This window comes from Mustela lutreola, chromosome X (assembly GCF_030435805.1).
Source record: "Mustela lutreola isolate mMusLut2 chromosome X, mMusLut2.pri, whole genome shotgun sequence".
In the NCBI taxonomy this organism is placed as follows: domain Eukaryota; kingdom Metazoa; phylum Chordata; class Mammalia; order Carnivora; family Mustelidae; genus Mustela; species Mustela lutreola.
The window spans coordinates 115,436,784-115,461,484 of NC_081308.1; the positions used below are offsets into that span (position 1 = coordinate 115,436,784).

General features: G+C 43.2%; 1 protein-coding gene across 1 annotated transcript in view; it reads right to left on the minus strand.

Moving 5' to 3' along the window:
* GPC3 (glypican 3) overlaps positions 1 to 24,701 on the minus strand; it is a 399,487-nt gene that overhangs the window by 26,833 nt on the left and 347,953 nt on the right. Inside the window, exon 7 of the mRNA XM_059157331.1 lies at positions 24,054 to 24,213. Within this exon, the coding sequence (XP_059013314.1) occupies positions 24,054 to 24,213 (160 nt within the window). The remainder of the gene's footprint in view (positions 1 to 24,053; positions 24,214 to 24,701) is intronic.

Consider the following 24,701-nt stretch of genomic DNA (forward strand, 5'->3'; position numbering starts at 1 on the left):
TTATGTTTGAATCAATCCTTGCCTTTATCTCCTGAAAATGTAGTCAAAAGGTATTGAACAGTGTCTTTTGCCCTAAAGATTCTTTCCCCTTTCCCCAAGTAGGTACTCTTCTAAAGGAAATATAGAAATGCAGTTTAATTGAAAGTCCACTTGGAATTCAACCTACTCCGTGTATCTGCCAAAAAGGAATTGCAGAGAGGCCCAAATCCAACAAATAAAAACTAGGGCCCATTTATAACACATGTTTTCCTCTTGACTTTACCAGAGGGGCAGTCTGGGAAAAATCAAAGCAGTTCTTATTTATTTACACATAAAACAACTCAGGATCATTTGAAGGTACCAAAAACTTTATGGAATCTTTCAAAGAGATTGTGAGAGAAAAGGAAGTCACATTGGCCAAGGATAAACTACCAATCCGGTTGAAATTGGTTCAAAGTATAACAATGCAAACTCTGAAGGAATTCAGGCTTTAGGCAAAGGATGAGCTCCAAGCCCTACACAGAAGAAAAATGCTCTGACAATAACCAGGAGGCTAAAATGAAGCACTAAGTACCCAGTTTTTGTTGCTCAACCTGAACCCCAATTTAGGAAGAGAGAAAGTTGCTGCAATCCACAAAGGGCAGCTCCCTTTTATAGGCTAAAAAGGAAGCCACTGGAATGCAAGTGATAGACATGGCAGATCACCTCCCAGATGGCTGGAAAGTCTGTGCTTCCTCTCCACCACATTACCATTACTAAATGGGTGACTATTCACTGCACAAACATTGACACAGTACCCACTCTGGGTCAGGCACAATGCTCAATGCTGACAGGACGTGGTCCCTGCTCCCGAGGGCAGCTACACTGATGGATCATCTCCTAAGGGGGTTCTAAGATACACTATCTCCTTGAATCCTTCTAAGAATCCTACAAGGCAGGTATTATTATGTCCATTTTACCAACAGAGAGCCTGAGGTTACAAGACTCTTCTTGTCCAAAGCTACAAAATACATCAGTGGCTATGCTCTTATCTACTATCACACTGCCTCAACTAGGTACAGCAAAACAGGAAGTTTTGAGGAGGGAGTGATCGCTTTCACATGGGTAGGAGTGTTTTAAGATCATGGAAGACTTCATGGAGCAAGAAGCATTTAAACTGGGGCTGGAAAGCATGGGTAGTTTTGGATATGTGGAGGCTAAGGGGAAGCAGTAAGTGGAAGGAGAGATAAAAGTATTCCAGCTAGAGAAAAAAGTGGCGTATATATGAGCATAGGGGCATGGAAAAATGGAAAATACTCAGGAAACAGCTTGGCTGGACTGTGTGAGAAGCGAGAGATGAGACTGAAAAAGTTGAGTGGGTGAAATTGTAGAAGGCATGCAAAAATGAGTAACAGATGAAGAAGTGAATGAACAAGCTAGAGCGGTGGTTAGGTACAGATGAGCTTTTAACCTCAGAGCCACAGTCTTTTCAAAGCTGCTATGTTTCTGCTCCTTTTCTGTCTCCAGCCAATAAGGAAGACTTCAGAGTCAACAATTGGATGCTGGTGTGTACCTGTGTGTGTGCGTGTGTGTGTGTGTGCACACACGCATGTGTGATACTCAGAAACCATGATCACAGTAGTTCCTGGAAGCTGGGGACAAGAGCTGTCTTTTCTTATAGGGCAGTCCATGGCTGTGTACCTTGTTCATCATCATCACTGTTGTTGGGAGCTTTAATTGAACTGAAGATCAATTTTAATTACAATAGCCTTATAACATCATTTGGTAAATTCTTCTCCAACCAGAAATGTCTTCTATTTTTCTGATCAAAACTAACATTTGGGAATTAAATGTTGTATTTCAAATCACTCTGTGCCGGATGGATGTTGGTATCCATTTTATGGTTAAATGTGAGACACATGTGGCCATAAACATCTATCCATGTAGTGTCCCTATAGATATCGACAGTAAGCTCTTAAAAGCCATCTCCATATTGCATAATAAGTATTAGCAGATGGAAGTTATTTCTAGATTATATACATTTCGGTTATGCTAGAAACATCATTTGTACAAAAAAGAGAACACTTTAAAACAGAGGTATTAATGAATATAATATGAAATGGGCACATCTGCAGATGACTCATTCCAGGTTGAACAAAACAATTCCCTCAAAGTCATCTGTTCTCCAAACTCCCAGTAGAATTAGGCCCCATTGAGTTTGGGATTCTATCTTTTCTCAGCATGAGATTCACTGCCTTTACTAGCTTGATTTACTGAAAGATAATTAGATGTACAGTCTAGGTCCGAGAGCCTGGTCTTTGGCACCATGACCAAATGCCTAAAGTGATTCACCATTCCATGTTGGTCCTTGGCCATCTTTATATTGCTGCAGCTAGTGCACCCAATTTTATTACTTAGAGACAGGATATTCCATGGCTAGATTTTAAGAGCGTTCATATAAGAACTCAAAAAATCTCATAAGAAATGGTTCTCCTGTGTTTCAATCTTAAACTTACCTACTGTGAAAGTCTGTGATTTTATTATTGTACAGCTTTATAAACTTATACATATGTGTATGGCACAAGTATGAGAATTTAGAATCATGAAATAGATCAAGTCTTTTTTCCCTTTTGTCTTGAAACCCACATCCTAGTGGATCATAATATTTTTATTTCTTTGATGTTTATTTGCAATATCTTATAAATCTACAAGTGAGAATGGTTTCGCTGACAAAAGGCAATATTGAACACCATTTAAGATAGGAAATTAGTTCCAGAACTTACTTTTTGAGGAATAGCCAGCTTTAAAAAAAAATGGCATAAATGATACCAATGGACAATTTAAGTGTCACATTTGACTTTATCCAGCCCCTCATACTCAGCCATTGTGCTCTACACATTTAGACTGGCTACTTTTTCTAGGTGTCCTGATAGCCATTTTATTTTTTATTTTTTATTTTTTTTAAATATTTTATTTATTTATTTGACAGACAGAGATCACAAGTAGGCAGAGAGACAGGCAGAGAGAGAGGGGGAAACAGGCTCCCTGCCGAGCAGAGAGCCCGATGTGGGGCTCGATCCCAGGACCCTGGGATCATGACCTGAGCCAAAGGCAGAGGCTTTAACCCACTGAGCCACCCAGGCACCCTCTGATAGCCATTTTCTATAGCTGATTTGATTTGGCCTTCAAGGAGGCTGAGAACATTGGTCGAATATAGGTTTCATACTTACTGGAGTCCCTACAGCTTTGGTAACAGGCTAATAAACCACCATGTTCAGATATTCAAAATCCCCTTTCTTCTGTCCTGGCTTACAACAGCAGCCTCAGTCTAGAAGGGATGGCAGAAGGACTGAAAGTTATAGACTACTTCGGATAGACCACAAAATGAAAAATGTCCTTGTGGATAATTAAGTGCTGTCTCTATGCTTCTAAAAAGGCAGAAAAATTGAAGTGGAAAGAAGACTTCCTGGACGTTTGTTTTCAATCCTGAAATCAAATGGTAATGGTGAATCACATGCCCTCTTCAGAAGGACATGGAGGAAGGATTAGTGATTGAATCTTGTTTTAAACTAAGAACTTGGAGCTGAGAAAGTACTCTACATGTCCATATCAACCCTGCATTTAACCCCTGGTTAAAATGGACCAGTTCACAGCAGAATATACAATCTTTTTAAGTGCATGTGGGACATTCTCTAATATAGACTATATATGAGGCCATAAAATAAGCCTCGATAAATTTAAAAGGATGGGCCTCATGCAGAGTATGTTTGCCAATCATAATGGAGTGAAATTAGATATCAATAGCAGGAAGTTATTTGGAAAATTCACCAATATATTGAAGGTACACAACACAATCCTAATAAACCTAGATTAAAGAAGAAATCAAAAGGAAAATTAGAAACTACTTTGAGATAAATGAAAATGAAAATACAGCATACTGAAACTTATGGCATTCAGGGGAAAGTAGTGCTTAGAGGGAAATTAATGGCCATAGTCATCTATATTAAACAAGAAAAAAAAGACTTCAAATCAATAACCCAGTTTTCTACTTCAAGACATGGGAAAAGGAAGAGCAAATTAAACTCAAAGCAACCGGAAGGAAGGAAATAATAAAGATTAGAAGTAAAATGAATGAAACAGAGAACAGGAAAACAACAGAGAAAATTAACAAAACTGGAAGTTGGTTCTTTGAAAAGATCAACAAAACTGACCAACAATAAGCTAGACTGAACAAGGAAAACATAGAGAAGACCCAAATTACCAAAATCAGGAATGAAAAAAGGACATTACAGAAAAAGACACAGCGAGAGAAGGAACACAAGCAGGGGGAGTGGGAGAGGGAAAAGCAGGCTTCCCGCTGAGCAGGGAGCCTGATTCGGGGCTCAATCCCAGGACTCTGGAATCATGACCTGAGCCAAAGGCAGACATTTAATGACTGAGCCACCGAGGCACCCTGAAAGAAGGACATTACAACAGACCTTACAGAAACAATGCTTTTAAATGATTATAAAGGGAATGTTATGAAGAGCTGTAACTCAACAAATTAGATGACCTAGATGAAATGGATACATTCACAGAAATATATAAACTACCAAAACTGACTTAAGAAGAAATAGAAAATCTGAATAGACCAAGCCCAGATCCAGATGGCTTCATTTTCCCAAGCATTAAAATAAGAATTAACAGCAATCCTTCATAAGTCTTTCAAAAACTAGAAGAGGAGGAAACACTTCCAACTTATTCTTAGAGACCTGCATTGCTAAGGTACCAAAACTAGGCAAAGGTCTCATACTAAAAAAACAAAAAAACAAAACAAAAAAAAACTACAGACCAGTATCTCTTATGAGTGTAAAAGTTATCAACAAAATAGGAGCAAAACAAATCCAGCAACATGTATAAAGGACTATATACTATGACTCAGTGGAACTTATCCCAGGAATACAAGGTTGGTTTACCATACAAAATGCAAACAATATAAAATACCACGTTAATAGAATAAAGAAAAAACTCACATGATTATTTCAATACATACAGAAAAAAGCATTTGACAAAATTCAACATCATTTCATGATAAAAACACTTAGTGATCTAGAAATAGATGAGAAATTATTCAAAATGTTAAAATGCATCCACAACGAACCCAGAGCAAACCTCATACTTAAAGGTGAATGCATGAAAGCTTGTCCTGTAAGATCAGAGAAAAGAAGGATGTCAGTATTTGCCTCTTCCATTCAGCTTTGAGCTAGAAGTTGTAGCTAGTACAATCAGGCCAGAAAAAATAAAAGGCATCTAGACTGAAAAGGAAGAAGTGAAATTGCTTTTATTTATAGATAACATAATCCAATGTGAATAAACTTATGAGGCAATCATTAAAAAACTACCAGAATTAATAAATGAGTTCAACAAGGAAGCAGAAATACAAAAACCAATTGTATTTCTTTTTTTTTTAAAAAAGATTTAATTTATTTATTTGACAGAGAGAGGGAGAGAGTACAGGCAGGGTGAGCAGCAGGCAGAGACAGAGGGAGAAGGAGAAGCAGGCTCCCCATTGAGTGGGAAGACTTGGGCTTGATCCCAGGACCCTGGGATCATGACCTGAGCCGAAGGCAGACGCTTAACCAACTGAGCCACCAGGGGCCCATCAACTGTATTTCTATACAAGAACTTACAAAGAACAATCTGAAAAATTAAATTAGGAAAATAATTTTTTATAATAATATCAAAAAGATATCAATAATACATTAAAGGAAAATAAGAGGATTACAAAACCTATTCTCTGAATACTACAAAACATTGTGAAAGAAATTAAAGAAGACCTAAATTAATGGAAACCCACCCTAGGACTGGAAGACTTAATATCGTTAAAATGTCAACACTCCCAAATTGAACTAAATTTACAGGAATTAACAAGCTGATCTTAAAATTCCTGTGAAAATTCAAAGGACCCATAATAGTCAAAGCAGTCTTGAAGAAGAACAAAGTTGGAGGCCTCACACTTACCCATTTAAAAACTTACTACACACCTACAGTAATCAAGACAGTGTGGAAATGGCATAAGTATATATAAATAGAATAGAATCGTGAGTCTAGAAATAAACTCTCACATTTGCAATCAATTGATTTTTTGACAGGGTACAAAGACCATCAAATAGAGAAAAAGTAGTCTTTTTAACAAATGATGTTGGCGTAACTGGGAATGCACAAAAATGAATTTGGACCCTTACCTCACACCATATGCAAAAATTAACTAAAACGGATCAAAGACGTACATATAAGAACCAAAACTACAGAACTCCTAGAATAAGACATAAATGTAAATCTTCCTGAACCTAGATTATGCAATGGTTTCCTAGGACGCAAAAAGTACAGATAACAAAAGAAAAATAGATAAATTGGACATTATAAAAATTAAAACTTTTTGTGCTTCAAAGGATACCCATCAAGAAAGTGAAAAGACAACTCATGATTGGGAGAATACATTTGCAAGTCATACATCTGATAAAGGTATTGTATCCAGAATATAACAAAACACTTAAAACTAACAGTGAAAAGGAAAAGAACTCCATTATAAATGGCAAAGGACCCAGAGCAGTTCTCCCGAGAAATATACAAATGGCCAATGAACACATGAAAAGATGCTCAACATCATTAGTTATCAGGGAAATGCAAATCCAAACCACAAGGTAGAAACTATGTCATACCCACTAGGTGGGCTGTATTAAAAAAAGGCAGGTAATGACAAATGTTGAAAAGGATCTGGATGTGGAAAAACTTGAACACTCGCTGCTGGTGACAACGTAAAATAGTGTAGCCACTTTGAAAAGAGATCTGGCAGTTCTCAAACTATTAAACACAGTTACCTTGGGACTCAGCCATTCCACTCCTAGTTACATATCCAAGAGTGACGAAAACATGTCCACACAAAATCATATTCACAGAAGCATTATTTACAATAGTCAAAATGTGGGAATGACCCGAATCTCTATCAACTGAATGGTTAAGTAAAATGTGAGCTATTCGTACACCAAAATATTCTTTTTTTTTTTTAAGATTTTATTTATTTATTTATTTGACAGCCAGAGATCATAAGTAGCTAGAGAGGCAGGCAGAGAGAGAAAGTGGGGAAGCAGGCTCCCCGCTGAGCAGAGAGTCTGATGCGGGGCTAGATTCCAGGACCCTGAGATCATGACCTGAGCCAAAGGCAGAGGCTTAACCCACCTAGCCACCCAGGCACCCCACACCAAAATATTCTTTGGCAATCAGAAGAAACCATCAGAACCAATGATAATGGGCTTCAACAGGAATGGATCTAGAAAGTGTTATACTGAGTGAAAGAAGCTAGTCACAAAGGACCACATATGATTCTATTTATATGAAATTTCAAGAATAAGCAAATTCACAGAGACAGCAACTAGATTAGTGTTTACCTAGAGTTAGGGGGTGGTGAGGGGTGGAATGATGGTGAAGGAATATGGGTTGCCTTTTTTTTTTTAAGATTTTATTTATTTATTTGACAAAGAAAGACACAGAGAGAGAGGGAACATGAGCAGGGGGAGCTGGAGAGGGAGAATCAGGCTTCCCTCTGATCAGGGAGCCCAATGTGGGCCTCAATCCCAGGACCTGGGATCAAGACCTGAGCCAAAGGCAGATGCTTAACCACTGAGCCACCCAGGTGCCCCTGCATTGCTTTTTAAAGCACTGAACACAAGTCTGTGAATATACTAAAAGTCTACACTTAAAATGGCCGAAATGTCTATACTTAAAATGGCTGAAATATAGTGTTAGGTGAATTATTTTTTAATAAAGCTGTTACTAGACCAAAGGACCAGTTCATCAGCTCATATTTAAAATGAGATTCCAGGGACGCCTGGCCCACTCAGACAGGAGAGTGTGTGACTCTTGATCTCAGGGTCTTGAGTTTGAGACCCATGCTGGGTATGTAAAGATTGCTAAAATAATTTATTAATGAATTAAAATAAATAAAATGAGATTCCATAGACATCTGTATTAATAAAAACAACATTCTTTCTGTAGAGGAAGTTATCAATTCTCATTGGCCACATTATATGAACCAAAGATAACCGTTGGTTCAAGTTGCTTAGACCTATTGGTCATTTCTTATGATCAACTTCCAGGTTGGTCTAGGCTCCTCTATGAACAAATTTATACCTTCTATCTAAGATTGTAGATTTTTTAAAAAAATTGACCTCTTCTTTATGGAGCTTCTCCAATCTTTGGCTTGCCAGCAAAGCTGACTGTAAGTTTTGTATGTCTTGGGCCAAGGAAAAGAGGAGTCAAAACTAGACCAGATCTGTTTGATGTTTTTACAGAAGTCCAGGATGATCAAATTAATTTAGTCATATCACACCACGCACTCCATTTGCATTCTTATCTCTACCTTCTTTGTGGGGAGAACAGAGAGTAATGAGGCTCAAGGGTTGGCCAATGGAGCACAGCATGATTAGAACGACCAGTTTCAGGCCCTTAGTGCTGAATGTTGGTCATTACCCTTTTGTTGACCTTGGCATTGGCTGAAACAGTGCCTGTACGTCTCTGTGGGCTGCCAGATGGAAGGTTTACATAGCACAGGTAAGAGGAACATGAGGTAGGATGGGAGACACCATGGCAGAGGCTAGTATTGGTAGTCTCCTGGCTTTTGGAGCCAAAAGGCATGGGGCTGACTCTTGGCTCAACCATCTATTAGCTATGTGGACTTGACACATTTACTTAATCTCTCTGACCCTCATTTTCCCCATCTGTAAGATGGGAGTTATAACATTATGGCCTTTCCCAGGGTGTTGTAGAGATAAACGTGGTCATACTCACTTAGGCCAGTGTCGGCATGGAGACACTGGTGGTGAGTGTTGTTCTGTTTCCAACTGCTATGATTATCATTGTTGTTACTACTACTGCTGGAATAAGATTCACTCGCACATTCATTAGGAACATCTGTAACATGCAATTCTCAAACATACCAAAGACCTACAAGAAGCCAGGCTTGCTCACAAGCACACAATTTTAAAAAAAATTTAGAGTTGGTCTGCAGGGATAATGAATAATTCTAGATGTATTATTTTAGCTGGGGCACTGGGCCCAAGAACAGTGCATGGGGCCTTTACCCTGGCTGCCTGCTCAGTCTCCCAGAACCAAGATTATGCAGGTTTCCAAAGCTACCTTCAGGATAAGCTGTCCAAACCAACTGCCGCCCTAGCAAATGATAGCCTAGGATGTACTTAGGCCAGATGGTCACGGAGCGCAAGAATGCGCTGTGGATCAGTAATTACAGCTCTCAAGTGCAGCAGGGGAGTGAATTACTTGAACACCATGTGCTCTTCAGTCCCTCCTTTTTGGGCCCAGGCTCAGGCCCCCAGAGGAACTATGATTCATGAGAAAGATATGGGGAATGCATATGTCTATGCAGAGAGGGAGGAGAGGGGCACATGGCTGACTCAGTCAGTAGAGCACGCGACTCTTGATCTCAGGGTCATGAGTTTGAGCTCCATGTTGGGCAGAGAGCTTACATTTAAAATAAAAAAGATCAAAGAGAGAGATGGAAAAAAAAAAAGAGAGAAAATTCCCCTGGTAGTTCAAGATAGTTCAACTCAACTGGGCTGAGCACTGTTCCTTCAGCCCCTCCCTATGCCGCCTCACCCCCAAAAGGCCAGAGAGGCTCTGACCTACCCTTGTGGAGGTTATTCTGATTCTAAACATCAATTCCATGTGTTCTTATTTTCTTCCACGGAAAAAGTTAATGGTCATCAACAAATGTTTATCACCTATATGCTATGGCCCCTGAATGAGGTGGCTATAAAAGTGGGCTTTGTTATTAGAAAGATCTGGGCTCCCATTTGAGCTCTGACTATCCATTGACCTTGGGCAAGTTGCCTAATGCTCTGAGTCTCAGTTTTCTTATATCTAAGAGCTGACATGAAAGCTGACCTTGCAGGGTTGTAAGAAGGATTGAATCAGATGATGAACCTGGAAGTTATTTTTTAAAATCACACTCTGCTGGTTGGTGGTTGTTGTTGTTGTTGTTTTTTTAATATACAGAAAAGCGGATATAAGGGTTCAGGGAAAGGGAGAGAATCATGGAGGGCTGAGGTCATCAAGAGTGATCTTTGGAGAGGAGGTGCATCTTGAAGAATCAGAAGGCGTTAGGGCAGGAGAACAGAGGGCACTGCCGGCAGACGTAATGGTCTGAGCAAAAGTAAAGAGGTGGTAATGAGACTGGCGTGTTCAGGCAAAAGATGCACATTTATAGCTCATTTATAGCTATAAAAAATTCCAGAGGACACTGTGGGATCATTGGCAAGTCCATGGTCTCATGGTCTGAGTTCAGGGTTAATAGGCAGCATGGCCCCAGGGGTCTGAAATCCCCAGCAGCACAATCCTCACTGCACCTTGACTCCAATGCTGAGCCGCATGCTCAGGCTGCAAGGCAGGGACATTTGTAACCTCCTGGCTAAGGTGCCTGACTTCTGGGAGTGCTTGCTGCTGTGACGCTGACATGGCGCAGATAGCGAGAGACCCCGTAAAGCTAACAAGAAAATAAGAACACATCTATCAGCCATTGAAACAGCATGCCCCTTAAAGAAACTAGATTCCTGATTGGAACACTCCAATAGAGGATGAGGAAATGCTTTGGAAAGTACAAAGTTATTACATGAAGCAAATCTATCCATTTATACACACACACACACACACACACACAGCATAGTTGCTAAAATAAGAAAAGGTTTATCACTGGGGATAAAAAACAGCACCATTTAATGTGATGGATTCTCTTAAATTTCAATACTCATCTAACCTTGCCCTTTTAAGTTGACAAACGCTAAATGTGTTTTGTTAGAAAATTCGTTTGGAAGCCACTGAGGTCATCATTTGGATAGGCTTGTTTTAATTCATATTCCTAGTGATGTTTGCCCTCGTGAGCAGAACAGACATGGTGAAAATGGGATGGATGTATACACATTGTGGTGGGCCTCTTCCAACAATAATAAATCCTTTGGTTTCTAAAACATTTAAGATGAACTGATAAATCCTAGCATGGGTCCCTGATGACCTGGTTGGCTCTATCCATATTCATCCAAATGACTCAGTGATGTGTTTCCAGCTTTTCTTGCCCTTATGTTGTCCCTCAGTGCCCTTGAGTTTGTTAGCTCTTCAGTATTTTACACCTGTCTGTGACAGTTTCTTTATCTGCGAAACAGGAAATAATAATGGTACCCACTCCATAGGGTTGTTGGGAGAGTAGAATCCATTGCTTCGTATCAAATGCTTAAAAACAGTGCCTGGCACATAGTAAGCACTCAAAAAGTGAGCTAGTATTATCATACCAAACGCATCATGCTCTCTCTCTCTCTGAACGGCATTAGCGTCTGCCCATTTGCCCAAGGGGGAAACACTGACCTGGTCCTTGACTACCCTTGTCTCCTCATCCTGCCACCTCTGAACACTCAGGCTCTGTTGATTCTTCATCTTAAAGATTTCTTCTTCATGAAGATTTCCAAAATGCAGCTCTGACCAAGTAATAGTTCTCCCATAACTTGCAGTCTCTCATACACACACACACACACACACACACGCACACGTAGCAGCCAATCAGAGTGCCGCCTTCCTTCCATCCCATGGCGGTGTCCCCTGCAGTGTTATGTTGAGGAGGATTATGAGGTCACATCTGGGCCCATGCGGTGGGGTGCTGTGATTGATTACCAACGTCTGCTGTGGGACGGGTGGCAGTTGGGGAGGCTGAGGAGCTGTATGTTGGGAATTTATAGACCCCACTACGGGATCAAGACCAAGCTCCTCAACAGCACATAGAAGGCTCTCATGATCTGACCCCTCACGGATCTTCCAGCCTTACCTCTTGCCTCTTTCTGCTCTAGCCACGCCAACCTGCGTTTTGTCCCCAGAACCACCATGTCCTTTCTCACGCCCATGTCTTATCTCATACTATCCTCCCAGCATGCAATGCGCCCCCCCTTCACCTCTTCACCTCCCAGCATGCAATGCGCTCCCACCCACTGTTTGAGACTCGGCTCAGTTTCTCACCACCCCGGTCTGGGTTTGAAGCTTTTTCCCTGGTGTTTCCGCAACTCCCCGTGCACATTGCAGTAGTGCTTGGAGCACATCACATAATAATGATCTAGTTAGATGTCTGTGTTCCCCGTTTCCCCTCACCACTCCCAACGGGCCAAGGAGCTTATGTGGGCAGGAACAGGGCTTGTATGCGACCAAAACTTACTGAGCACCAATTTTGGGTCAGGCACTGGGAACTGCCTGACTTCACACTGATAACTGCTGGAACGGGTATTAACGCAGCACTCTGTCTAGGGTGAGGCTTCAAGGAAGAGGGACACCTGAGCTGAGTTTTAAAGGTAGAGAAAGGGAAACCATTATGGGCTAATGGACCAGCATGTGCAGAATATTAACAGCCACCATTTATTGGAGCCCACTAAGGTGCAGTCCCTGGGCTGAGTGCTTTATGGCTATTACAAAGAAGGGAATTTATAAAGGCCCAGGCAGGCCTTAAAGAGCAGAACCACAAGTTCAGCGAACAGTGAGGATTTCAAGGTTATTGAAACCCGGGCATGGGGCAGGGGTTAGTGGGAGCCAAGTTCGGAGAAATCAGCTGGGGTCAGATTCAGAAAGGCTGGTTGATGGATTTGGCTTCGTTACCCCTCATTCATGCCCACGATCCAGGGACAGCCAGGAGAATTCCTGTCGGACTGCAAGCTGGCGAGGGGTCAGGGGGAAAGACCATGAGCTCTCTTTGAAGGAAGGCACACTACTTCTCATTCCATAAGCCAAACCTGTTTCTAAACCCCTTAGAGGTGCTAAAAAGACCTGTTTGCTTGGGCATTCAGGTTTAGGGCATCCTGAACTGAAGTGCATGAGATTTCTGTGGACGCTGCCCCAATCGTTACCGCTGTACCAAACACATTCATCTTCCCTGCTCTATCATTCCATACGAGGAGGTATATGGGGAGAAGGAAAGCTAGAACAGGAAAAAAGAAAAAACTAAACAGAGAGATTGATTCACGGTTCCATGCTCCAAAAAGCCCGAGTCAGAAAGATACTTAGTGCAGAAAGGCGCTGTCTCTGAATGTTGCCTAGAAATGAGGAAGACGTTATAAGCCCATAGAGACCAAGTCCCCAAGTTCCTCACCAGGGCGGACTTAGCCTTCCAGGGCCATGTGTCACAGACAGGTTCAGAAACCCACAGAAGCCGAGCGTGGACATTCCTCCACACGGCCACACACAGGTATAGAAAGTCTCCGACACCCTGATTCCACTGCAGCGGGGGAGAATCTCATTCCTGTAGACCTCTAGCAATTGGGGCTGGATGAGAGTATGAGTAATACGTTGCCTCCTGGCACAAACAAGAAAGAAATGTTGAAAAGGAGAGTGGGGGTGTATTCCAAATTTAGCTTTCTTTCCAACCTCTGCCCATATGGTCGGTGGTTAAAAAAGTGATTACCAAGCCAACAAAATGCAACCCGATATTAGGAGCTCTACTCTCTGCCCCGGCCTCTAAAAGTGGTCCTTGCCTCAGTGCCCCACGAGCTGCCCTATAAGACTCCCATCTCATGGGATAGGACTGATGAGATTTCCAGTGGTTAAGCAGAAAGATTGCAGTGAGAGCCCACCAACCCTCAGGGAATAAAGGGTTTTGAGGGGGGAAAAAAGAGTTTATGGCTCTGGTTAACAGTTTCCAAGTTAGGAAAATTTCCAAGTCTCAGATTCCAAAGGAATCCTAGATTTTGGGGTAACTGAACATGAGGGGCTCTTGCATTTTCTTGCATAACTGAGGAAGAGAGAAACCTTTCATCCCTCATGGTACAGAAAGCTATTGATTTAAGCCGGGAACCCTTAAGGAAGAAGGAAAGAAAACAAATCTTCCGAAGTACCCCCTTTACCCCACACCACACTGGTAACTGTGTGATGAATGGTTCTCAAAAAAAAAAAAAAAAATCCAGAACAAACAAACAAAAAACCCCATGGAATAAAGGAGATGGAACATACCATTTTCAAATAATAAAAATAATACACTACTCTTTATTAGAAATTCCTTATAACTGATTGATTCTCACAGAATCCTTTCATTGATTTTTGCCCTGCTCTTACATCGGTAGCCAAACCAGGGTCATGATTGACAAGCGAGTGTAGTTCGTGCACGAACAGTGGCTGCTACATTGGTTTACATTAAGGAAAACAAGAGAAAATAACGAAGATCTATGTCAGAATCTCATTCCTTCATCCACGATGCCAGCGACTCCTCCGCTAAGTCGGACGACATTTCTGAATACGCAGGAGCGGACCCTCAACGTTCTGTGCTCCTCACAACATAATGGTGACAGAACCCACACAATTTAAAGTTTAATCCACACTGCTGATGTTTTCCCATCACTTTCTTAAGTCTAGAGTCTAGATGATCAATAATACATCAAGCCCTGCTTTGTCATTTCTGCTGCTTTCTGCGGTGTAAATATTTCCATCCCAATCAACCTCAAGCTAGTGATGGGATGATGGCGCTTACGGAGGTCTAGAAGCACACCACTGCCCTCACCCCCATTTCAGCTGCTGCTTTGGAGTCTGTTCCACCATTGGCTCCAACGGGAAGGGGGAGCCAAGGCAGAGACACAGACAGCAGGCTACTCCTCCCTACTCAGAGTAGGGTCTGCTGCTCTGCTATTTTTTGCCAATCTGTGAGGAGACAAGCACAGAAATTGGAAGTAAGCACTTGGCAATTTCTATAGCAATTTGACAGAGAGATTTTTTAGGTCTGTTGAGTCTCCTAGTTAAAAACTGTGGCTTATATTTTGTAGGCCTTTTTGTGATTTTCTTTCAGTGGCAATTCATTTTTATTATGTTTTATAAAATCACTGGCCCATGACAGATTCAGGAGGAACAGACCGCACCCCCCCCCCCGCCCCCGCGGCCTCCCAGTCCTTTCCCCACAGATAACTTGAGATGCACTGGTCTATTCTGGGAGGCCAGGGTCAGAAGTGAGAGAATGGTGTGGGAGATGGGTGTGGACTGGACAACCTTGATATTGACCGTACAGACATTAGGGCTAACTGCTCATGGCTGGAGGAGGGGTTGTAGCCCAGTTTGTTTTTCTCACATAGGGGCAGGGAGGCCACAAGCCTGCAAGTAATTGGGGAGAGATGAGAACTGGAGTTCTACAGGCTATGATCGACAGAGAGGATGTGGAAAGGAACTGCTCCCTGGAAAAATCTCTGTCATTCCTAAGGATCCATTTGCTTAGGGAAAAAAGTTGCAGAAAATCATAATTGGTGACACATGCTCAAATACAACTAGAGAGAATAGCTTCTCCATTTCTCTTTCCTCCCCCTAGCCAGAAAAATGGTCTCATTGGCTTGTTCCACCATCTTGGTTCTCTTTCGTTCTCTTTGCGTGGTTGGAATCATCATCAAACCATAGCATCTCTGAGTTCTTCAGGACCCTGGGAGTCAAGGGCCCATGACGTAGATATCTGCTCACTTTCTGACATCCCACCCCCACCCTCCCCCAGCCTATCTTTCTGATAGATGGTTATTTAATCTCTAGTCAAATATCTCCAGAGTCAGGAAGCTGACTGTTCCCTAGAGCAATCCATGCCACTGAGAATCAACTCAAAGGGTTAGAAAGTTCACCCATTTCTCAGTCAAATAGATCTGCTTGTAAATTCCACATATGGGTTCCAGATCGACCTTCATCTTCCACACGTAAGACCTCAAAATATTAGAAGACAATGTTCACGCTCCCTAATTCTTTTCTTGTATAGACCGAACATTGCTACTTCTTCTCACTCTTCTTCCACTAAGCCTGTTTGCAGATTCTTCACCATCCTGCTCACTCTCCTCAAGAGGTACGCTAGGCTACAGACAGAGAGCATCTCACACAGCGTGCCCTGCCCGCCTCACAGGAGTTCCTAATCCCGTATGGACCGGAGCAGGGACCGACTATCTCTCTGCTCACAATTTCAGCTGCTAGAAGTCAAAGGCTACTTTGAGGAAGCTAATTAAAGAAGCAGGGAGGTTAAGTCCTGCCAAATAGGAGGCAAAAGGAAGCAAATGCTGAGAAATAAAACCAATATATGGATAAATGAAATATTTATTGAACACCTACTAAGTGACAGTTACAAGGCAGGGGAGGGGAGCACAGGTTGGTGACGGGGAGTTGGTAAGTGTAAATAGACCATGAAAAGGACTTGGCTTTCTATCCTTTGAGGAGCCCATTGTTAGTCAAGGACACTACTTTGCTCTGAAGTCCATCCTGAAGTTGCTAATGAGATTGTTCCCTGCTTGGGCACCAGAATTTATAGAACAGCCTCTACTGATTTTTATTTATTTGGTAATTATATTACTGCTCAAGTTCATCAACAAGCTATAAATTATAAGATTCTGTCTCCACTGATTTCCCATTCTCACCTTAAAGACATAAGACTTTACCCTTATCCATACCCATTAGGATTGTTAAAAAAAAAAAAAAAGATGAAAAGGCAGTTTTTGAAATTCAGCAAGTATATTTAGAAATGTTAAGAACCATAAGTGCCATGGATCATTTTACTGGATCATTAAACATCTCTTAGCCAGGTGTGTACGTAGGCAGGCACTATAACAAACTTTCTTATCAAAACAACTAACCAAACTGGAAAAAACAAACAAACAAAAAGCCAGAAAAAACCAAACAACTAATCAAACAAAAACTTGCCAGTGACTTCATTCCTACCAAAGGAGATTGGACCTGTCCTTGCACTGCCACAGGCAAATAATGGGGAGAAAAAGATAACTGGTGACACCTTCTTGCCATAGTGACCAAAGTTAAAGGACGGCATGGTGTGAATTGGGAAGAGCCTTGAGGACATGTGCGTGCGTGCAGATATACGTGCCTGTGTGTGGCATTTCACAGGTTTCGTGGGAGGTCGGCGATCGCGAAGCATCTGGTGGTTCCATGTCCCTCCTCCCATCAGAGCAGGACCTCAGCCTGGCTTCGGAGCTGATCTCCGTGTGTGGTCCCCAGGACTGGTGGTGGCCCCTGACACCTTCACTTGCTGTCTTGCTCTGCAGGCTCAGAATTACTCATTACACTGGGCTTCTTGGATTTGGCCCATGCAAAAGACCGTTGCTCAGGGCTACTAAGCAGGTTGAACTGGACACCACATCTTTCTCTCCTTCTGGGATGGTATTTCCTCCTGCAGGGGAGTACTTCCCAGTTGATGGCATTTAGCCTTGCTTTCCCAGATTCCCTGTGGACATTATCTTCCAGGGCTGGCTTCAGCTCACCTGGAGCCTTTGGGCTTGCCACCTTCCTGCTCATTCCTCCTGCCATGCTCTACCTGCAAAGTGTTCTCTCTCTCCTTCCCATTTGCTTCTGTCATACTAGATATCCACAACCTAGTTGAGATAGTCACTAAATTGGCCAACATGGCTTTATCCAGAGAAAGTCAGTTGTACCATTTAGTCAGATTCATATATTCAACCGTTTCCTCTTCATTTGAAATTGATCATAAAGTGTAATACAATGGCTGCAAATCGTTCACACTCCCCCTGATGCCCCCCCAATTCTTAGAGTTCCATGTGAAGCTCACCAGCAAGTCTAACTATCATAGTGTTACACTTGATAAAAGCCTCCTAGCCTAATGGCCCAGGCAGGAAAGTCTCCCAGGGCAGTAGGCCTAGAAAAGTGTACCCTTGAACATCTCACGAGTAATAAGAAACACAGTTCTTAAAGCATCTCAGGTTATGGTAGCTTTACGGAAAGTTTTTTACCTTTCCTTACTCTCAGCTACCACCAGTTTAGCTGAACTAATTCGCGAGGCGACCCTATAGCACGGAGAAGGGCCTTTTCTGGGTACACGTACTGAACATGTACTGAAACTTTTATCACTCGCTCTTAAAGCTCACATCAAAATCTGTCTCTGGGAGCCATGGCAACTGCCCAAAGCTCTGGGGAGAGATGAGATTGGCTGCCTCGTCAGTCTGTGAGCAAGAACCACCTGGTCTGTATCCGAGTGAAGTGCTATTCTAGTAAGCTTTGCTTCCTTAGGCTTCCTATGGCGTTTGTTCTCGAAAAGATCAAGGCATGAAAGCAGATTGCTTAGAGCTAAGAGCCAGATAGAATGAAAAAAAAAAATCACAGGCCCTTTCTTGACCTTCACCAACTTGTGCACCCTTGCCCTCACTGTCCCACTAACACCAAAGAAAGCAAAACTTAACTAGCTGTGATTCTTTCAAGATGTAGGTGACTACCACTGTTGTCACTGTGGTTATTTGCACAGCTCAACAGACATATTTGTCATTGTTCAAATACCTCCTCGCCGGGCCAGAAGCAAGTTAATGAGTAACTAAAAAACGCCATCTTGGGGATGGAAAGGGGGCATATTGTAGTGAAAGTTGCTGGCCAGAACACTGGGGACTTAATTTTTCTAACTTTAGCTACAGGCTTTTGGCAACTAAGACTTATAACCCAATGGCACTAAATGATATTAACAATATTACCCTACGTGGGAAACTGCTTTTACAGTTTATAAAGCACTTCTATGTCCTTTATCACCTGTGTTTCATTTGACAACTTTTGTAAGTGGGCAAGTCAGGAAATATTTGTTTTAAGGATGTATTTATTTATTCGAGAGAGAGAGCATGAGAAAGCGCACGAGTGGGGGTGAGTGGAAGAGGGAGAGGGAGAGAGAGAATATCAAGCAGACTCCCCGCCTAGCCCAGAGCCCAACGCGAGGCTCAAACCCAGGCCCCCAAGATCATTACCTGAGCCGAAATCCAGAGTCAGATGCTCAACTGACTGAGCCCCAGGTGGCCCTTCCTGAGTACTCTGGGAGTGGGTTACATAGCGAGAAGCAAAGTGTGCAGAGGAAGGAGGTCTATCAAACTATAAAATACACTTTGGGAAAACTGCCGTAATTTATTCCTGGACTTATGACCAATAGGGTCATATAAATAGATATATTACTGTATCCACATGTATTTTGATCTCTGCACAGGACTCAACAATCTTCCCATTAAAAAAAAAAAAATCCCCCAGGACATTTCATTCCTCTACAAACTTTCTACTTATTCTTCTGCAGGCTACATGATTTGGTCTAAAATGTTATAATCTTGCAGGTGTCACCCCTGAGAAATGGCCCATCACACAGTTCCTCCATTGGTTTTTTTTAAGTATTTTTTTTTTAAATTTTTTATTTATTTATTTGACAGAGATCACAAGTAGGCAGAGAGGCAGGCAGAGAGAGAGAGAGAGGGAAGCAGGCTCCCTGCTGAGCAGAGAGCCCGATGCGGGACTTGATCCCAGGACCCTGAGATCATGACCTGAGCCGAAGGCAGTGGCCCAACCCACTGAGCCACCCAGGCGCCCCTCCTCCATTGGTTTTATCCTTCTCACTAAACCAAGTCATTAATGAATTTACTCATACAAGGTGACTGCCAGCCAGCATTATGAAGGTCTGACTTGACGACTCAGAAGAGGTAAGCTGGCGAAGGGTCCTTCACCTCCTCTACGTGGACAGGCTTGCTACGAGTCAGAATATAAGGCTACACTTGATGAACTAAGAATATGAATGAAAATCATGGGCCGAAAAAAATATTTCCTAAATGCTGTTTTTTTTTGGTTCTGCTTTGTTTTGTCCTGGCTGGGTTTTTTTTTTTTTTTGCCTCCAGATTGTAAAGTAACAGCAAGGAGGAAATGTTGAGTGTAAAGACTCATGGGGCCCACAGCTGTTGAGTCTTAATGGCTTTGCTCCAGCACCGCTAGGAGGAGGTGACTTGTGGGGCAGAGCGGACAGCTGCTTCCCCTCACAACGCCCGGACGCAACAGTACCGAGTGGCAAAAGGGACCTGCCTGGGCCTGGACTTCACCTTCTCCCTGACCTCCAGCCCAGGAACAAGTGCAAGGTTTTCTCTTTTTAGTCCTCACACTGACACAGCCAAACTGAAAGTTTCTTGAGGGTAAACCCTTCCACAAGAGACATCTGTTTAAACGGTTAAGAAACATCCATTTGGTTTTAATACTGGCTTGGGTTGTGAGCCCGAGATTGTGACTCCTCCTCCTCAGCTCCCCACCAACCGACTTCAGCTACCCTACTCCCGCGCAGCCACTAGGAATGTGTTTATCTTCTCGCACCTGTTTCCACTTCTCTCATCCCAAGAATGAGGCTTCCATGGCATCACTTCCCCCTGTCTCTGACCCAGCTTGAGTCAAGATCATCTGCTTTCTCTGAATTGCAGTGAGAAAGACATTAGGCTCCCCAGAATGTTCTGGCTGTACCCATGGACTAGTGAAAGCTGGAGCAAGAACAAGCCCAGGGAGGAAGGGGGTGAGGCAGTGGTGACAGGGACCTTTGAGATGGGTCTTTCATGCTGGGTTGCTTTATAAGCATGTTTAGATTGTTTTCAAGAGCAGGTGTGTTTGTGTGTGTGTGCACACGCATGTGCACAAATGCATGTGCCTACAAGAGAACATGCACATGTGCGTGTGGTTTTCCTTGTGGGTGAGAGTGGGGACTTGGTGGAGAGGGGCCAGATGCTTAAGATGCTTCGTCATTATGTCTTGGCTAGGGACACCTGGCCAGAGCTTGCAAAGCTTCTCAGGAATCAGCCCCGGCCAAAGTGCTGGGAGCCGACAGCTTCCCAAGCAGCTTACGATAAATAAGGCCTTTGACAAGGCCAGTAACTGGGAACCAGGGTGACGGCGGTCCGGCAACAAGACTAGTCCATTTACTGCACCAACTCCAGCGTGGATGGTCTGTCTCTGGAAGGGAGTCTGAACATGGTGCTCAGTGCAAAAGCCTTTTCTAATTCAAGGGCTCAGTTCTATCTTTGCAGAAAACACATGCCAAGCTAGGGATGCTGAGAAAGCCAGACAGCTTCCAGAGATCTGGGGATTCATAGTAACAGTCTCCCGGTTGTTATAAATATCTGTAGAGCACAACAGGTTGCAAAGCACCTCCACACTCATCAGCACCTTTGATTTCCACAACGCACTGAGGTTGGCAAGGATGCACAGGCCTATCTTACAGGTTGGCAAACTGAGGTTCAGAGCAATATGTGACCTGCTCAAGGTCTCACTGGGAGGAAATGTGCAAACAGTTGGAATCCCAGTGTCCTAACCTACCACGTGGGTGACTGGGCCTCAGGCCTCTTTTCTACTGCCTGCAACACTTAGCTCCCCGTGGGCCAGCTCAGTGGCTTCTTAGATGCTTCAGGTTTGAAACCAAAATGCTGCAAGTGCTCAAATAGAAGGCGGTAAGGGTTGCCAACAAATCACCCAGGGCTCTCGTTAACAGGACCTAAGATTGGGTGGGTCTTGAGGCGTCTGCGTTTCTAACAGGCTCCCAGATAATACAGATGTTCCTGGACCACGGATTCCACCTGGAGTAGCAAGGCATATTGGGGATATTGCTGAACATTGGCTACCTGGTATTAACTGCCTTTTAAGGGTCTGAAGCGAACAAACTAATAAAACAAGCTAATTCTAAGCTACCTCTGCAGGCTCTTTGAGCTGCCAGAGGTCAGCAAAGGCAGCAACAGACCCATCATTTTAAGAGTAGATAGCATTTTTTGAGTGCTTCCTAGATGCCAGGCACCGTGCCAAATGCTTTGCATGGATGAGTTGATGATGACAATGATGATGATGATGATGATATTGAATTGCCACAATCTTACATAACCAAGAAAAGTGAAGTAAGAAAGCAGGGGACCTACAAGGTAAGAAGAAAACCCTGAAGAAGATATCCGTGAGACTCCAACAGGCACCCTGCCAGGGACTCAAGCCAAATCAATGAACACGATTGCTCACCCTAGCAGGGCCCATGAGCATGGGGTAGTCTCTGTTTCACAAATAGAGAGACGGATTTTTTTTTTCTTTCTTTCTTTCTTTTTTTAGAAACTGACTTTCAAGAAGAGGAAAGGGGCCTGCCCTAGGACACAGGGGAGTTCGAAGCAAAGACGGGAAGAGAGGTGTCCTGCATTTCATCCAGAGCAAAACAAGGGAAGAAGTGAGCCAGGGCAGCCAGCCAGGGTGACTGCTGGCTGGTCATGGTGTACAAGGGTAAAAGGTCTGTTCCGGGACAAAAGGGATATAAAAAGAGGGTCTGAACCTCCTGTTTTTATTTTTATTTTTTCTAAATTCCCAATTTGTGTTTTGGAGGAAAACTTTGGAAGTTCTGAGTGAGATGGCAGTAAATGCACACAGTGTTCCAAGTCTGGTTGACTAAGTGGATGTCGATGAATCACCAGGACCAGATGGCATCCACCCAGATTTGGGGTAAAATTGTGTAAGAGCTGACCAAAGTGTAGAGCTTGTCGTTCCAAATAGCTATTGTGCCATGAGCCTGGCGGATTGCCAGTGAGTCTCCTCTCCACGAGAAGCATTTCAAAGGGGACGGAGGGAGCGCCAGGCTGGAAAGATGGCTGAACATGTTACGCAAGTGTAACCTATTGGGAGTAAGGCATCATTTTTCCTGTAAATTAAATTAACCACCATTTGTGTAGTGTTTTACAGTTTACAAAGCACTTAGGGTTAATCATGCCTAACTAATTGACTAGCATTCTTTGAGAGGATAAATGTGCAACGTGGACAAAGGGAAACCAGTGGATGTAATCTATTTAGGTTTTGAAAAGGCCCTTGACAAGGTCCCCTACCAAACACTGTTGAAAAAAGTTAAGTCGCCATGGAATTGTGGCGTAGCATTTTCAAATGGATAGGGATGGGGCTTATGGGCAGGAAAGCGAGAGGAGGGGTAGGCTGGGACATTTTTGGAGAAGGATGAAAAGCAATGTGTCCCAAGGACCGATGCTGGAGCCACTTCATATTTTGGCAACTCATCTGGGCAATGTTTAGATGACTGAAAGCTGTTCTGGGTGGCAAAATGCAAAGCAGAGTTCAGGCTTTTTACAATTATCTAGATGAGCAAAGAAAGAAGAATCAGAGTAGGGTTATTCAGAGAGAGACCTCTGAAATCTCACTGGCTGGTTCTGAATCCGGACTCTGCCCTTCGTGACCGCACGACCTTAAGCAAATTATTCTACCTCTTCCAGCATCAGTTTTCTCATCTGTAAAGTGGGAATAATAACCACCCCTCGGTCACAGTGGAAACAAGACAAGACAATATCGGCAAAGTTCTGGCACACTGCATGGAGTCTGGTTAATGTCCAGAGAACGTTGGCTTCTGTTATCTTTCCTTATTATAAGATGCCAGCCTCTGTGTGATCATGTTATGTCCTAGGAATGGAACTTGGGAGCCACGGCAGACTATTTCTTGAAAAGCAGTGGCAGAGTTTGTTTTAGCAATTCAGGGAGGATGGTGGATGTGTGTAGACTGAGATGGTGGGGAAGATTTCGTTCCAGGAAACTAACAATTATGGACCACCCTGTTTGAGCTAGGTACTAGTCTAGATGCTTACAGACTTTCTCTCTTGATGTAATCCTCCAATAGGCCCATGAAGTTGGGGTACTGATCCCCATTTGATGGACAACGGAGTGAAGACCTAGGAGGAAGGGAGCCAGAATGCAAATACAGGTTTGCTCTACCCCCAAAGCTAGCTTTTTGTCACTGAGGCATACTGAAAATGCAAATTTTAAGTTTTAATTCCAGTAGAGTTAACATACGGTGGAGGGTTGGGTGTAACTGAAGAAGGGACGAAAGAGGAGTATCTACACGGAAATAAACATGGGCACCGGTATGAAGACAAAAACAAGAGCAGTATGTTTATGCTTCCTTCCGAAGTTACCCCATTGTTGGTGCTCACTGGACCCCCAAGATGGCGTGGCTTTTTATAACCGAGAAGAACCAAGGAATGTCCAACGGGAAACAGGGTCACCTGATTTGGTCAGTTCGTTTTAGACAATAAAAAACAAAAACTGGAAGCTACCTTTTTCATCTACCCAGGTCCAGAGATGGGGAAAACAACAACCACCAAAAAGACTACCTGAAAACTCTTCCCCACCCCAACCCCCGCCAGAGTATAATATTTCCTTGCAGAGTTGATGGCATTGTAGGTAGCGGGGACTTCTGCAAAGCCAAGTTAGAGTGAACTGGTGTTGACTCGGCTTGGCTGCCAGCCGGCTCGCACACGCACCTGCAAGGAAGCGGAGCTGGTTCCTCACTTTCATCGCCCCGTCCCCGGAGCCCCCGATGCACTCATCCTCGTCGTCACCGCAGTCGCCGCTCTCCAGCCCTTCCTCGTCAAGGTTTTTATCCAGAACTCTACCTTTGGGCACAGACATGGTTCTCAGGAGCTGAAAGAAATGACCAGAAATGTAGCAGCGATTGAGGGGAGGTCTAAAACAGTGTCAGGAGGCATTATTAAATGTTGAATGTGTGAGCAGAATCTTTAAAAAAAAAAAAAATTTTTTTTCCAATGTAGGTAAGTGTAAACTGCATATTTTTTTTTTAAAGATTTATTTATTTATTTGAAAGGGAGAGAGAGCAAGAGCACGGGGGAGGGGCAGAGAGAAGCGGGGAAAGAGTCCCATGCAGATTGTGCTAAGTGTAGAGCCCAGTGGGGCTCGATCTCATGACCCTGAGATCACGACCTGAGCTGAAGCCAAGAGTTGGTCACTTAACTGACTGAGCCACCCAGGCACCCCTAGATTCTTTTTTAAAAGAATATTATTTAAAAGAATATATTTATTTGGTGGGAGGGCAGAGGGAGAGGGAAAAGAAGAGAAACTTAAGCAGACTCTGTGCTGAGCCCAGAACCCAAGGTGGGGCTCAATCCCATGAC